The sequence below is a fragment of the Penicillium verrucosum genome, assembly GCF_028828655.1.
Source record: "Penicillium verrucosum strain IBT 35672 chromosome Unknown utg000003l_segment0_segment0, whole genome shotgun sequence".
NCBI lineage: Eukaryota > Fungi > Ascomycota > Eurotiomycetes > Eurotiales > Aspergillaceae > Penicillium > Penicillium verrucosum.
Window position 1 is genome coordinate 3,760,227 of NW_026643212.1, and position 14,984 is coordinate 3,775,210.

General features: G+C 45.7%; 6 protein-coding genes across 6 annotated transcripts; 4 read left to right on the top strand and 2 right to left on the bottom strand.

The window, feature by feature from the left end:
- Positions 1-222: 222 nt before the first annotated feature.
- N7516_009028 (aromatic alcohol reductase) lies at positions 223-1,149 on the bottom strand (the record flags this gene model as incomplete). The annotated part of the gene is made up of 1 exon (XM_057221747.1): positions 223-1,149. One exon carries the CDS (start codon positions 1,147-1,149, stop codon positions 223-225), a length of 927 nt encoding a protein of 308 aa, XP_057072019.1.
- A 1,077-nt stretch (positions 1,150-2,226) lies between these two features.
- On the top strand, positions 2,227-3,309 carry zrfA (high-affinity Zn(2+) transporter ZRT1; the record flags this gene model as incomplete). The annotated part of the gene is made up of 1 exon (XM_057221748.1): positions 2,227-3,309. The coding sequence occupies one exon, from the start codon at positions 2,227-2,229 to the stop codon at positions 3,307-3,309; it is 1,083 nt and encodes a 360-aa protein (XP_057072020.1).
- A 1,215-nt stretch (positions 3,310-4,524) lies between these two features.
- Positions 4,525-6,347, top strand: N7516_009030 (uncharacterized protein; the record flags this gene model as incomplete). Its single annotated transcript, XM_057221749.1, has 6 exons — positions 4,525-4,565; positions 4,628-4,680; positions 4,742-5,160; positions 5,251-5,647; positions 5,709-6,130; positions 6,183-6,347. The coding sequence occupies 6 exons, from the start codon at positions 4,525-4,527 to the stop codon at positions 6,345-6,347; spliced, it is 1,497 nt and encodes a 498-aa protein (XP_057072021.1).
- Positions 6,348-6,506: 159 nt separating this feature from the next.
- Positions 6,507-8,127, bottom strand: N7516_009031 (cytochrome P450; the record flags this gene model as incomplete). Its single annotated transcript, XM_057221750.1, has 6 exons — positions 6,507-6,663; positions 6,721-7,004; positions 7,070-7,354; positions 7,414-7,630; positions 7,696-8,008; positions 8,073-8,127. The coding sequence occupies 6 exons, from the start codon at positions 8,125-8,127 to the stop codon at positions 6,507-6,509; spliced, it is 1,311 nt and encodes a 436-aa protein (XP_057072022.1).
- Positions 8,128-10,927: 2,800 nt separating this feature from the next.
- N7516_009032 (uncharacterized protein) lies at positions 10,928-12,061 on the top strand (the record flags this gene model as incomplete). Its single annotated transcript, XM_057221751.1, has 4 exons — positions 10,928-11,197; positions 11,250-11,726; positions 11,781-11,866; positions 11,926-12,061. 4 exons carry the CDS (start codon positions 10,928-10,930, stop codon positions 12,059-12,061), a joined length of 969 nt encoding a protein of 322 aa, XP_057072023.1.
- A 684-nt stretch (positions 12,062-12,745) lies between these two features.
- On the top strand, positions 12,746-12,958 carry N7516_009033 (uncharacterized protein; the record flags this gene model as incomplete). Its single annotated transcript, XM_057221752.1, has 1 exon — positions 12,746-12,958. The coding sequence occupies one exon, from the start codon at positions 12,746-12,748 to the stop codon at positions 12,956-12,958; it is 213 nt and encodes a 70-aa protein (XP_057072024.1).
- Between the last annotated feature and the right edge of the window lie 2,026 nt (positions 12,959-14,984).

The window sequence follows — 14,984 nt, forward strand, 5'->3', positions numbered from 1 at the left end:
TAATATTTGCCTTGGCTAATATCACCTACCGCATATGAATCATATCGAATTCATGATGGTTTCTGCTGTTGTCACTCTGCTTGGGCAGCCCATGCAAATCCCATCGATCGGGATTTAAAGTCAGAATGAGATGACTACATAAATTACTAAATATGGAGTAATTCTCACAAAAAGCAGGCTTCATTCTGATTAGATCATTCACTTGATGAACTATTCACAAGTTTATCCTATGTAGCGGTCGATATATTCCTTGACGGATAGACCAAGTATTCCTTTCTCATAATTCCACGTCGTAGACAAGTCCCAAGACACGCCACGGCCTTCTCCAAAGACAACTTGGTATTTGTAAATTGCGTTATCGGGTTCATTTGCAAGATCGGACTGTGCACCCTGGACTGTTCGTAGAGTTCTCTGAACAGGGTTTCCAGTGCTCTTCTCTAATAATAGAGCCAGCTCTGCATAACTAATAGTATCACCAGCAATATGAATTGCCTTATTGCTGAAGGGTTCCTTATGCTTAGAACTAAGCATAATTTCCGCAGTGATCTTTCCGATATCCTCGGGGGCTGTGACGGTGACTTTCGTATCCCAGCTACCCAATGCGCATACAACATTGTCTTTCAAGTTGACCACCCCAAATGATGGCTCAAAAAGGAAACTGATAAACATTCCGGTAGAGATTATCAGCCATCTAGTGCTGGTCTGCGAGCGCAATAGATCGCGTACTTCTAGCTGCTCATCAAAGAGGTCTTGTGCGGATCCTCGTCCGATAATATCGTAGTCGACTCCGAACTGCCATGGAATGTAGCGCGGAACTTTGGCAGCGAGTATTGCGTGGACTAGTTTGCGTTGAGTACCCCGTCCGGCAGCGAATCCTGTACAGCCGATGATTGTATCATAGTTGCGAAAGATTCGGGAGAGGGATTCTTGTGAATCGTGCGTGAGATCACCGGGAACGGCCAAAATACTCTGGTCGTATAACATAGAAATATGACGTGCCTTGTCCTGGTCTTTTGAGGAAATGCTGGATGGTCGCAACAAGACAGTAATAGTGATGTTCTTTAGGTGGGGATGTTTAGCTAGTGAGAGCAATACCTGTGTGCCCAGCTCTCCTGCACCCAAGACAAGAATATTCTTGATATCCGACATGATGTGTACGAATGGACAAGGAAATACAAGATTAATTATATGGTGGAGAGTAACAGGGACCTGGTTTATATATCACGAAACATGGGGGCCCTGATTGATAATCCCCCTTGGCATTGGCGTTTAATTATCTCCGACGCGGAGTAAAAACGCCCCGGAATTTAGCGACTACAACATAGGTCTCACTAAATACAGCAAGGATTCCGGTAACTATATAAGCAACTACCATATCACTTATCACGCGTGGGACTTTTCTTTCTTGTATCTCTCACATGGAGTTGGATTTGACAAAGATACATCTTTTATTGGTCACGACATCAAGGTTGCATTACAATTGACGTGCCACTTCGCGAATAGACCAGATTTCTTTATTTTTAAACGACTGGACAGCTAATAAGCCCCTAATACCTTGCTGTATTAAATTCCTAGAGATTCGGGGGTGAATTGGTGGCATGGTAAATGGTTGAATTACGTTAGATAGTTCTGTAGTTTGGGAGCTCGCTCTCTCTCTTAAGCCCAAGACACGGCAAATAACAATGTTCGTAATGCCGGAAAGTGGGCAAAAGCTTGGGAGGCTTGTCTCGAATAAACCGCTAAATGGAGTCACTAACCCCACGGGTCCTTATATACCAGAACCACACCAGAACCACGATTTGGTCATTCTTCGCTTTGGGTTCATACCGTAATCAAACTATGGATGTGACACTGACACAGACACATACGAGCTATTCAATCAGTTTGCTGTATCACATAGTCAAAGGGTAAATGACGCCCCGATATAAATGCAGATATAAAACGGACAGGCAAATCTATTTCTGAGAGTCCACATTACCAGCTCCACACGAAAATTTGAAGGCCACCCTCGATCTGATCATAACCAGTTAAAGTCATCTCATAGCGCAGCTCTCCTCAATTCAGCCCTATATACCCGGACCCATGTAACCATGATCGGAGCAATAGCCGACCTCCAGCTATCTTACAAGATGAGATACTAGGCAGCAGGTTTGAAATACCATCTCGGTCCTCAGGAACCCAAGGTCCTCATGGCGATGAGTATAAAATACCCATTGTTATTTCACAATGGCCTCTCCAAACTCGCGACAAATGTCTTTCGACCCTGCAAACGTCGACCTCACCACGGCCAGCAAGGAAGATGTTCTCTGCTACTTTGCTGTTTCAGAAAATGACTACAACGGTCACCTTGGTGCCCGCATATCTTCCATCTTCGTGATCCTCTTTGTTTCCTCTGCCTTTACCGTCTTCCCTGTTCTGTCCAAGCGCATGCCGAGTTGGAAAATTCCACAGGGCGTCTATCTTTTCGCCCGATATTTTGGCACCGGTGTTATTATCACTACCGCTTTTATCCATCTCCTTGATCCAGCCTACAAACGCATCGGTCCCAGAACCTGTGTCGGTGAATCTGGATACTGGGCCGAGTACTCGTGGTGCGCAGCTATCGTCCTAGTCTCAGTGGTTGTTATCTTCCTTGTAGACTTGGCTGCGGAGGTTTATGTGGAGCATAAATACGGTGTCCACAGGGACGAAGAAGCAACCAATGTCTTCATCAGCCAGGAACAGCAGGATGTCCTGTCACCAAAACAAGCAACTCCCACACCAAAGGACGAGGAAGGCACAGAGACATGGTCATCACAAGGCTCCGTCACCGCTGAACGCTCCTTCAGACAACAGATTGCCGCTTTCCTCCTCCTGGAATTCGGAATTATCTTCCACTCCGTCATAATTGGTCTGAACCTCGGCGTGACAGGCTCAGAATTTGCGACCCTGTACCCAGTCCTCGTCTTCCACCAATCCTTCGAAGGGCTTGGTATCGGCGCGAGAATGTCTGCCATCCCGTTCGGGAAACATACCTGGTTGCCGTGGATTCTGTGCGCCGCTTATGGATTGACGACTCCTGTCTCCATCGCGATCGGTCTCGGTGTGCACACTACCTATACTCCCGGGTCAAAGGTTTCGCTTATCATTCAAGGTGTGTTGAATGCCGTCTCCGCCGGTGTCCTGATATATACTAGTCTTGTGGAGTTATTGGCTAGAGACTTTTTGTTTGATCCCTGTCGGACTAAGAGGAGATCGAAGTTGCTGTTTATGGTTTGCTGTACTTTGTTGGGGGCTGGTATCATGGCGCTTATTGGAAAGTGGGCTTAAAGCGGTCTTTGGTAGCCCCCAAATGATGACTCAAATCGAATGAAAGATGATCAATAGAGATGATACCTAATCTCCTGTGTGCAGAATGAAAGATGGGTTCAATGTTGTATAATTTATGTAAGAGATAGCTTGTTTCTCCTGAATATGATCTTCAATCTCCTTCCATCTTCAGAGTAGAAACCGGAAACTAGAATTATTCTCTTGCGCGCCCACTATCTGTAGGGCTGAGGGCGCCGATCTTTGTATGCCGAGCATCCGATACCAAAGGATCAGCCAAGACATTATTTCATCTAATACTCCTATTCGAAAACTTGAGGCCCTGGAATCGTACTCGGTAAGCCTTTTACTGTTGGAATGTGTATTTTGCGCAATTTGTGTAATATCGAGCAGAGACGACAGAAACCTGTCAATGGGCTGCCGTTCCACTCTAATTCAATCCAATAAAGGGTGCTTACGGTTTATTGGCCGCGTCAGCCTAATTATATATATCTCCTTTTCTCAGGTATGAGTGGCAAGGGTATCTGTTCGACGAATGAGAAGTATAGCCGACTTCCCCAAATTTGTGCATCCACATAGTGCGACTGCAAACTATCTGCTTGGACACTATTCCCGTGGGCTCGAAAGGCATGAGGTAAAATGTATGTGCCCGTTACTCCCCTAGCATGCATTGGTACTCGCTCTCATAGCCGTGGTATTTGAGATGGAAAGATGGTCAAGTTGCGTACCCTCGGTATATCTTGGGGTCGAGAGTTACCGGGCTCTCAATCGGGTATTAACGACGATGGCCATTTTTTAGTTCTCATCCTCCATTTGCTCACACGTAAAGGGGGGACCCGATACATGACCCACAGAGACTCATGTCTCACCGTCAGTGCTGATATATTCGAGCCTACACAGGCGACTATAGGGCTGAATGCGTCATGACGAGAACCAATCGGGTAGGTTAACTATGTAGTTCAATTTTCCGCTGTGGATATGTCGAAGTACGTCCCTGTGGATTCAATCCACCCCTATAGGGCTGAGTGGGTCACGAATTTCAGAAACATTCGTTAGCTACAAGGTCCCCCGTGAATTATTTTTCGCCAGGAGATAACATAATTCTGAGCAGAAATGAGTAAACTCGATCTAGACGGCAAATTATATATACTTTTTATATATGTACTAGGAACTCTCACTATCGCAGTGTTATTGCAATCAAATAAAGTTACAAGTGAAATGTCCCTTGACCTGTCCACATTCATGTCCAATGTCTACCAGTATACACCATGAGAACTTCTGGAACTTCTGGAAAGTCATGCTCAGTTTTCAAAAACTGTAGCGTTGAATTGCTTTGTGCGGCTTTGTGTTTTGGTTTGTCGGGCATGTCCAGAGGTATGCATTTATCCAACTACCCCCTCCCCCTTCCCATCCAGGCCAATTAACTCAAAAAAAGGTCTCGACGAGGGTATCATCTCAACAACGGTGACGCAGAAGTCTTTCATCGATGAGTTCCACATTCAAGGCAACGACCTCGATTCATCGCAGCAAGCGAATATCCTCTCAAATATTACGTCCATGGTCCATATCGGTAGTATACCGGGGGCCTTGATTGCTTTCTTCCTCTGTGAGCGTATCGGTCTACTTTGGACCATGAGGCAGCTTTGCATGTTTTGGATGCTCGGATCTATAATTGTCATCACCTCCACCGGGAATCTGGGTCAGTTGTATGCTGGTCGGTTCATCATGGGTCTAGGAATTGGTCAGGCCGGCGTCGTGGCTCCGACTTATCTGGCAGAAATTGCACCTGCCCATGCTCGTGGGATGTTGATTAATACGTTTGCCATGTCGGAGTATCTTGGGATTATGATTGGGGTGAGTCGAGTTGGTGATTGGTCCCTTTTGCATTCTCTTTTTCATCCTTTTCTTTTTTTTATGAGCTTCATTGACGCTGATGCGTTTCAGTATTTCTCGGCTTGGGGTGCATCGTTGCATATCTCCAATACAAATTCCAAACAATGGATCATTCCACAGAGCATTCAGGTCATAGTTGCTGGTCTTTTGATTCTGTTGTCGTTCCTGTGTGAGGAGAGTCCCAGGTATCTGTGCAAAATCGGAGATTGGTGGAAAGCGAAAGAGGCACTGGGTAGGATTTGGGGTGTGCCTGCGTTACACCCTGAAGTGATCTCAGAGATTGAAGGCATTCATTATGAGCTGGAAGCGGATCAAAACCACACTATAAGAGAATCGTGGTTCCGAGCTATAAAGGAGCTGTTTTCTGTCAAGGCTAACCAGAGAAGGCTGCTATTTGTCTTTTCGGGGCAGATACTCGCTCAATGGTCCGGCGCCAACTCCATTACCAGTATGTGATATGCCCGAACAGCGGAACGTTTCGCGTTTCGATGCTGACTTTATTTTTACAGCTTATGCGCCCGAGCTCTTCGCCCTCTTCGGTATAAAAGGTCAATCGCAGAAACTGTTGGTCACAGCTGTCTTCGGTGCCGTGAAGTTAATTGCCTCTTTCCTGTGCGCCATCCTTTTGATCGACCACATAGGACGCAAGAGATCTCTATTGTTTGGTATTATGGTGCAGCAGATTGCTTTTATATATGTCGCCATATTCTTGACTGTTGAGTCCTTCTCGGCCCAGGAAAGTTCGGAGTCTATGAAAAGGGCAGCTATCGGGGCTATCGTTTTCTTGTACTTTGTTGGAATCGGTTGGGCAATGGGCTGGAACTCCATGCAATATGTGATCAATGCCGAGATTTTCCCGCTTCGTGTTCGCTCGACTGGATCGAGTCTGTTAATGTGTTTCCATTATGCAAATCGGTATGGTATTTCAAAGGTATGTGTTGATCAGCCGGAGTGCGATGGTTGCTTTGTGCTGATTTAGATAGGCGGTTCCGTCGATGTTGCTGCTTGATAGCATGCAGCCAGAAGGGACTTTCTGGTTCTTTTCGGTGATGACTTTCTTTGGGCTCCTATGGACTGGGATTTTGCTTCCTGAGACTGCTGGTCGGCGTTTGGAGGAGACGAGTGTTCTGTTTTCAGTAGATATTTAGAGGCGGCTAGAGGTAAACCTGTGCAGGTGACGAGTTGAAGGCGAGATTGCGAATTACTTTCTGCAGTCCAAAATAATTGAAAAGATCGATGCATTATCACTCGCAAGTTGTATAAGGTCGGCAACCAACCTTCCAAAGTGACCATCAGCCCTTAAAAAATCACGAACGCGGCTTGAATGTGACCTGAGCCCCATGAGCTTCGTACTGCAGCGTAAATCGATCATTTTTCGCCCCAATATCACTTTTTGATCGTAAACTCATCTTGAAGTTACGCAGGATATAGGCTAGTGCGATGATAATCTCGGCAAGCGCGAGACTGAGAGAAAACGTTAATATCCTTTTTTTGGGTGAATGAAGTGGTGCTGATACTCACTTCTGACCGATGCACATCCTTGCGCCCTTGGGAAAAATACACAAATACTGCTCCAGGCCCTTGCTCTGAGGACCGATCCACCGGTCAGGTCGAAATTTGCGGGCATCCGGGCCCCATATCGAAGTATCTGTGTGCATGGTGTAGGTAGATATGGAGACAGTCGTACCCGGTGGAACTACCTTGCCATCAACAATGAAAGGCTCCGTGAGAGAATCTGACACAACACGAGGAAGCCGACCTGGAACGGCCATGCCGACTCGAAGTGTTTCCTTGACAGTAGCATTCTGTACAAACCTGGTTAATACACCTCAATTGCATAGTGAGCACAATATATCATGGGATGGCCTACCAAGTATTCTGACTTTTCCAAAGTCTGAAGGGGAAGTTGGCCATTCTCGTCTGGCGGGAGTAAATCAACCTCGTTGAGCAATCGACGCTCAATTTCACTGTCAGACAGAATGTGGATCAACCCAGTTGTCAAAGTAGAAGCCGTAGTGTCCGCATCGGCAATCAAAATGTCCATCGCCTCGGTCACTTTTTCCGCATCATTGACTGTCTCCAATCTTTCTAATACCACTGGATGGTCGGACCTAGATTCGGACTTCTGCAAGTGACGCGCGGAGTCTTCAGCGAGCTTCAGGTTTAGTTAGCTTAGGGTACGCTACTCATGCCTTGAAAAGCATGGACATGTACCTTTGTAATGTCTAGTAAACTTCCAATTTCCGGACTTAAGTTGTATACAAGGGTTTGCGGGATGATGTTGATCAGCTTTCGAAGCCATGGCTGGTACTGCAGGTCGGGAATTCTTTTTGAGGCGGCGTTAAAGCCCCCCCAGGATCGATGAGCGGAAACCGTTCTGATCTTCTTCCATAAGGCCCCCGGCTCTTCCACATGTAAATTGCAGGATAACCTCAGTGGTCATTAACCTGTTAGAAGGTTTTAGCAAAGAGGAAACAAGATTATGATATATCTTACCTAAAAGCATCATAGGCGTTCACCGGTCCATTAGCTGCCAGAAAATGAATTTTTCCAACAAGCATTTTGATATTTTGTTGAATAATGGGCTCCAACTTGAATAATCCAACATGAGAAAAACGCGGGTTCAGTAATCGACGGAGCTCTTTGTGAAACGGAGGGTCACATTCGGTGAATACGGTATGAGGGGTGTTGAATCCATCGTAGAATGGAGCGTACTTGGGAAACAGGCTGGACTTGCTGAGGATAACTTTGTATAGGTTGACATCAGTGATGTGCAGCTCGTTGGGTCCGATGCGAAGGGCCTGGGTATCTGGTCAAGCAAGTTGCTCAATTAGTATCAAATTATTTCCTAAGACGAAGATCTTCGGGCGCACTGTATTTTTCGTGTAGTTTTTCAAAGTTGTGTTCCTGGAAGTCGCTTTTCGTCATTTGACACAGCCATGTCTCTGATCGGCATGCCGCAACTGGGCCCGGGAATTTACAGAGAGGGTGAAAATTCGCATTATAAAACGCGGTAATCTGTCGAAACAACAAGAAGGAAACAGGGAAGAGGCTGAAACCGAATATAAAGGTCATTCCCAAATCTTGCGGCGCCCAGTCGCAGAGATTGCTCAGTGACCCAGATTGCTGCATGCTGAGTAAAGTTCCTCTGATGCCCAGGGAGTAGCCGTGAGGACAAAACAGAGTGTAGCCTGGAAGAATCAGGACACTTGCCTAGTTTTTTATGCTGTGCAGTCTTCTCAAAACCAACATCAAGGGATGTGAAAGTGGGTCTGCGTGGGGTCTTGATTGCGCAAGAAAGGAAGAAAAAGACTTCGGTTTGAAATCCTTGGGCAAGTAAGAAGTCAGCAATTGGCAGCTTACAACATCGAGTGTCCATCGTGCATCACCTGGTTTACTGATCGACCCCCACCGATCCCCTCGGCCCCGTCGACCCCATCTGCCCCATCAGACCTTGCTATATGTACGTGTTGTTTATTTTACATTACCCTGGCGAACTATCCTGTTTTGAAACCGTGCTATCTTTACATAAGGCCGGAAGTTACGACAAAAGAGATGGCTTATGGAACACCAATATATTGAAATTGCGCATTGTCACCAGCAATTCGGACAGCGTCACCACAAATTCCGAGGTTGATTGGTACGATAATAGCTTCTTAGGGAGCTTCGATTGGCAGGAGGATCTGAATAATGTGGACACCGCGGCTGCTTTCTTTTATTTGAGAGTGCTGTCGGAAATAGCTCTATTGTTCAGTTTATGGTCTAACAGTCCTCCTGCAACATATATTTGCTTAGTCCACATTCACTAGATACTCAGAAAGGAGAAACATCTACTCCGTGACAGGTGTGACCACTTACTTATTTGTTCCCGGGGGCTCGAATAGTGACATTGTTCTTAAGTTTTCGCAAATGTAACATTGTCACGGGCATTTATATTCTGTCTGACAGATTATCAAGACGAGATACTCCCTGTTCTGGGATTGTCTGGGCGAGGTCATTGGCAAATCCCCCAACAACACCCTTGGTGGCTAACATGGTACATTGAAATCATGCGGATTGCTCCCTACCGGGACACAATTGAACAGATCCCAGGCCGGCCTTGTCGATCTGGTTGAATGGAAACAACACTCCCTCTGCCAACAATGTGAATATATCACAACTTGCAAAATGCTGCTGCCTGACCTGTTTTGCGTCTGCCAAGCATTAGAACGCTTTTTGAAATTCGATTTTGCCGATTTAACGCCGGCATCTCTTTTTTCTTTTTTTTCTTCTAACCTCTAAGCTCGAAACATTAGAAGTTAGAAGTTGAAAGGTTGTCTAAGGAGCTTATCTAATTTGATGCGGTCAAGCAAGTTTGATGATTTTTTATGTATCAAGAGTGGAGAGGAATAAAAGGATTGGACCTATGGCAGCTTTCAACTGCCCCCTGCCCCCTAATCGATTGGATCAGATATCATTAATAGATTAAAAGGGGTCTATAGTACGGAGTATGGAGAAAGCGCAATCCATAGATCTGTATGCTTGCTACTACTCCGTACACCTGTAGTCGGCGAAGGAGAACCTAAAGAAATAAGAAACCGGAAAGAGTACGGTGAAATCTAGGATGTGGAAAAAGAATAGCAAAAATAGCATGCAGGCGAGAGAAATAGGGAAAGGCCTCTAGGCACTGGCTTCCAATAAAACCCTCTTCACCCCGGCTCTACGGCTTGGCATCGCCTTATAAGGCTGACGATCCCATTTCGGGTATTACTTTCTGTACAGTAGTAGTTAAGCCTAAATTAGTTACATATTTTCCCCATGGTTATTTAACATAAAGACTAAGGGGCTCAGATCCATTTGCCATCATATCAAAAAGGGAAAGAAAAATAAAAAGAAGTAAAGAAAAACCAACAAATGACCAGAAAATGATCGAGGCCTTGTTCAGACCTATTTATTATACATAGAAAATTCTACGAAGAGGGGGTACGTATCAGCAATAGTTTGTGTAACATACAGCAAGTGATACCGCGGTCTAAGAATACCAGTAGTACACCCAGACGTTTGGTTCGCCAGATTATGAAGTCGTGCTATTTACCTAGTTAGGTAGTAACTAACTAGTTACTGTAAGGGGTTACTGTTGGGTGCCTTATTATGCCTGAGGCAGCAGCCCCACATGGGACACATCCACACATCTCTTCTCTCTCTTCCTCTCTTCTCTCCGTCCACTCTACTTCATGAGAATCTCTACTTAGTAGTATCTCCATCGGTTACTAACAGGCAGCTGAGGTCTCGACCTCGAGGGTAATGGAATCATTACCTAATGATCTAGTGTAGCACCGAAGGGCTGCGGCTAGTGTTCCATCTTCCACCAAGTTGGTGTTGCACCGATGATTTAGTCCCATTTGGAGCCAATGTGGCGCAGTTAGCGTGTTTCGTCACATATTCGGCAGATACCTTGGTATGTAGTATGGTAATTCCACCAATCGGTGAGACACCCCATGGTTTAGTCCCATCTTGCCCCTGTTGGCTGATGAATGTCTCGGGGATTTCCCCAGATGGCTCAAGCGCAAATTCACCACGGTAAATCGTACTCGTACAGTTTGCCAGTCCGGTTAATATTGAGAAAACACGCTCCGTCTTTCATGAGTCGTCCACAGATTGATCGTTTCTACCTGTCAATATAAATAGGCCCTGGGTTTCCCTTGAACAACTCGATATTGGTTCCCATCACTGTTGTAAATATCAAACCATGAAGTATTTGGCTGGTATTACACTGCCGGCGGTGCTGTTTACAGCTATTGCCAATGCATACTCCAATCCTGGCGGCTGCTCAGGGCCCTGCAATGTGCATGACCCTACCTTGATCCAACGCGCGTCTGACAAGCGGTATTTCCGGTTTTCCACTGGTAATAAGATATCATACGCGAGTGCGGCCTCCATCAACGGCCCATGGACAAACATTGGCTCTATGTTGCCTGCTGGGTCCTCAGTTGACCTTCCTGGCAATGATGACCTCTGGGTAAGTTACACGAAATGCCTTGCTAAGTCGGTACTGATATAACTCTGCTTAGGCACCCGACGTCCAGCTCGTCAATGATCTTTACCAGGTCTACTACACGGTTTCGACATTCGGGTCCCAAAATTCGGCGATTGGAGTAGCCACTTCCCCGAACATGGAGCCGGGTTCCTGGACTGACCACGGAAGTACTGGAATCCGGTCCTCCTCCTCTAAGAACTACAATGCTATCGATGCGAACCTGTTCAATGATGGTGGCTCTTACTACATGAACTTTGGTTCTTTCTGGCACGATATCTACCAAGCTCCTATGAACTCGGCTGCTACCAAAGTTTCATCGTCATCTTACAATGTGGCCTTTGATCCGGCGGGAACTCATGCGGTTGAGGGTGCCTATATGTACAAGCACGGCAGCTACTACTACCTATTCTACTCTGCTGGAAAATGCTGTGCCTTCGATACATCTCGCCCTGCCCCCGGCGAAGAGTACAAGATCAAGGTCTGCCGATCTACATCGCCAACTGGCGGATTTGTACGTGTTTTACCCCTGCCAATGTAAATTTGGTCTAACAGTATTTTTTTCTAGGTGGACAAATCTGGTGTACCCTGCACAAATGGAGGAGGTACAGTTGTGCTGGAAAGCCACGGCAACGTCTACGGGCCCGGAGGACAGTAAGTTTCCACCTCATTTGTCCAAAATTTTCCTGGGTTACGTTGCTTACTTTGTTTAGGGGTGTCTTTACCGATTCCAGTCTTGGCCCTGTCCTGTACTATCACTATGTGGATACAACTATTGGTTACGCGGATCACCAGAAGTTGTTCGGTTGGAACAAGATCGACTTTTCCAGTGGATGGCCAGTTGTCTGAACTGAGTGGGTATTCATTTCTCACTTCAACTTAGTTAGCATGGATGTTTAGTCGTAGCTCACCAATGGAATTGTACTCTTACACTATACTTTTCTGCCATTGATTTTCATTCATTATTCCAGGGCTCAATCAATGCACCCTCCCGGAAAAGGAAAGAGCCGAATGTGACTCTAGTCATAGTACTGTTATTCGGAGGATTTCGACATCATTGCTTGGAACTAGGAGATGCTGTTCCTTCTTTCTGTGTTTGGTATAATCGGTTCGTAAAAGCAATGAGATTGGATATCCGTGTCGATTTGCTAGTTGGATGTGGTTTAGTTTACTTGCAGGACTACGTACTCGATATACGATATGCATCATAGTCATAGCAATACATAATGAAGCTTCTCGATCCTAATTATGATAATTTCAACGCGGCCGTTCATGATACGAAGCAACAAAATTTCCCAGCACGGACGTTCATAACAATAAGCAACGAACTTTTCTCAACACAGGCTTCCAATCCTGCATGGCTTTCTCCCACAACCTGTGATTCTGATCCCGGAACTTTCCGTCTGGAATGCGAATCTGTAGACGAAATTGGCCCTTGTAAGATATCAGATCGATCCCATGTTGCCGGTACATGCTCCCGAACGTTAGAAACTGTCGCCCCAGCCCCTCTTTCTTCTCTTCCTTTCTATCATCATGTACTCCACTCTCCCAGATGCCTCCAAAGTCGGACTCCCCGCCTCCGATGCCACCAGCGCCGCCGAACTCGCCAGTCTTAAGGTAAGGCTTCGCGCCGCCCTTGTCAGTCCTGGCGAGCTAAGTCTACCTTCATCAAAGACCGGAGTCAACATCCTTGAAAATCAAAATGACGCCATTTGGGCCAGCGTACTCCAGGAGATATTTGAGTGAGGAGTGGTATAGCAACCAGGTCCAAACTCGTGGTCAGAGGTATTTGAAGAGACGAGGGGTGTAAAGAATGCGGCTAGGCTAACCACTGCCCGACGGGATAAACCCTTGAAAAGAAGATTGCCGCCAAGTGAATTGATGAAATTGTCCTTCGAATCAACACAATTTCCGTCTAATTTGTTCTTTCCTTTTAGTCCCGTCTTGGCAAAATAAAAGGTTGGCGGAAAGGATTGTTGGCGCGCAAAGGCAAAGACATCTAGAAACCTCTTTTTAGTAGGAGTAGATGTGACATCGGAGGGTATAAAGCTGGGCCGAGTAACCGTTAAAGTCTCTTCTCGGACATACTCTCCACAGACCTTTGCCATGATGGTTAATGGAATTTTTCCTTCTTCGTAGAGAAAGTCTGAGATATCTTCGGGTGTAAATAACCCCGGGGAGTTCGACACTCGTAATCCGTAGAGTAAAGATCTAGAGCTTCAACTACCTTCTCTATAATACAATACCATATAATATAGATTCGATTTAGATTCCATTCAGATTCCATTCAGATTCAGTTCAGATTCAGTTCAGATTCAGTTCAGATTCAGTTCAGGTTCAGTTCAGGTTCAGTTCAGGTTCAGTTCAGGTTCAGTTCAGGTTCAGTTCAGGTTCAGTTCAGATTTAGTTTAAATACTGTGACGGCTCCTGTCTCCCTTTGATATAAAACGTTATTCTTTCTCGCATCGGGTACGTAGATTGATAGAGACCGAAGAATACGGATGGCCTTCTCATATTCCTCACGGACGTGGGTTCGCTCGTGGTTACTGAGTTCGTCCCAGATATAGGCGAGGATCTGTCCATCCTTATAGGGGAGGACAAGCGCCCTTCCGTTGGGGAATAAACTCGAGCACATTATATTCCCAGCAAGTATCATATTCGCGAAGACACTGTAACCACTAGGTCGTGAGTCTGACAGACGCCTATAAACAGCACATTCCGTATTCGACCTAGACGAATATATATAGTGAGATAAGGACTAGGATAATAGCAATCGGAAAGGTACTTACGCCCGATCATGTCTAGGACTCCAGCACTTCACGATATGCCGTGTTCCTTGGTGCCCAACCTCGAAGAGAGCCTTGTCTGTCTGACTAGGGGGTGAAATCCTCCGGGACACGTTTAAGATTGAAAGCGCCCCTTTCAGCAGAGATATTTTGTCAGTCGCAATAGCTTCAACGCCTAGAAATAGATGTATACAAAAATTTGTATGGTAGGAATAGCTTCATTTTTCAAATCCATTACCTACATATATAGGTACTTTGCTTATTAAGGTCTCTGTCATAGTAATTCAGGTATTTTAATTTCTGCCAGAATAAATTGAGACAATATTCAGGCACATTCAGGCAAATTCAGGCATCAGGCCTGAAAATTCAGGCATTTGACCTTTGGCCGTTATGCCCCTTCGCAGGTTAATTCCTACAGATCAGATCTCCAGAGAGTGGGTGGCCAGCCTAACACCACGGTCTACCACAACACAACTTATCACCCACCAAACAACCAATTCGTCAAACTACAGGAAAACTGTCCTTTTGGAAGACGACCTTGTGGCGGGCATAATTAACCGGACTTTCACCGCCTAATCATTTACTTAACTCACGCCGTCTGGTAATGGCCTTCGTGATCAGGTCACGAAATTCGCTTTGGGCTCGTCAACAAAGCTCTAACTAGTCAGATCAGATGTTCATTCACCCAACATCTTCCTCGTTGCTCTGCTATCCTTGTTCTTGGAAACTTTCTGCTGCTGGACTCGCATACAAGTCATTTATGGCTTTCAAGAACTTCTCGTCTAGTGCTGACTCCGGTCCGCTCCCCTTCAAATATGTACCGATAGAAGGAGTCGAGAGACTTGAAAAGTACCAACCTAGTGGATATCACCCTATTCTAATAGGAGATGTTTTTTAATCCCGATACCGAGTCGCCTATAAGCTAGGCTACGGAGCCTACTTAACCACTTGGCTCTACCGGGACTACTAGTCTAATACAAACGTGG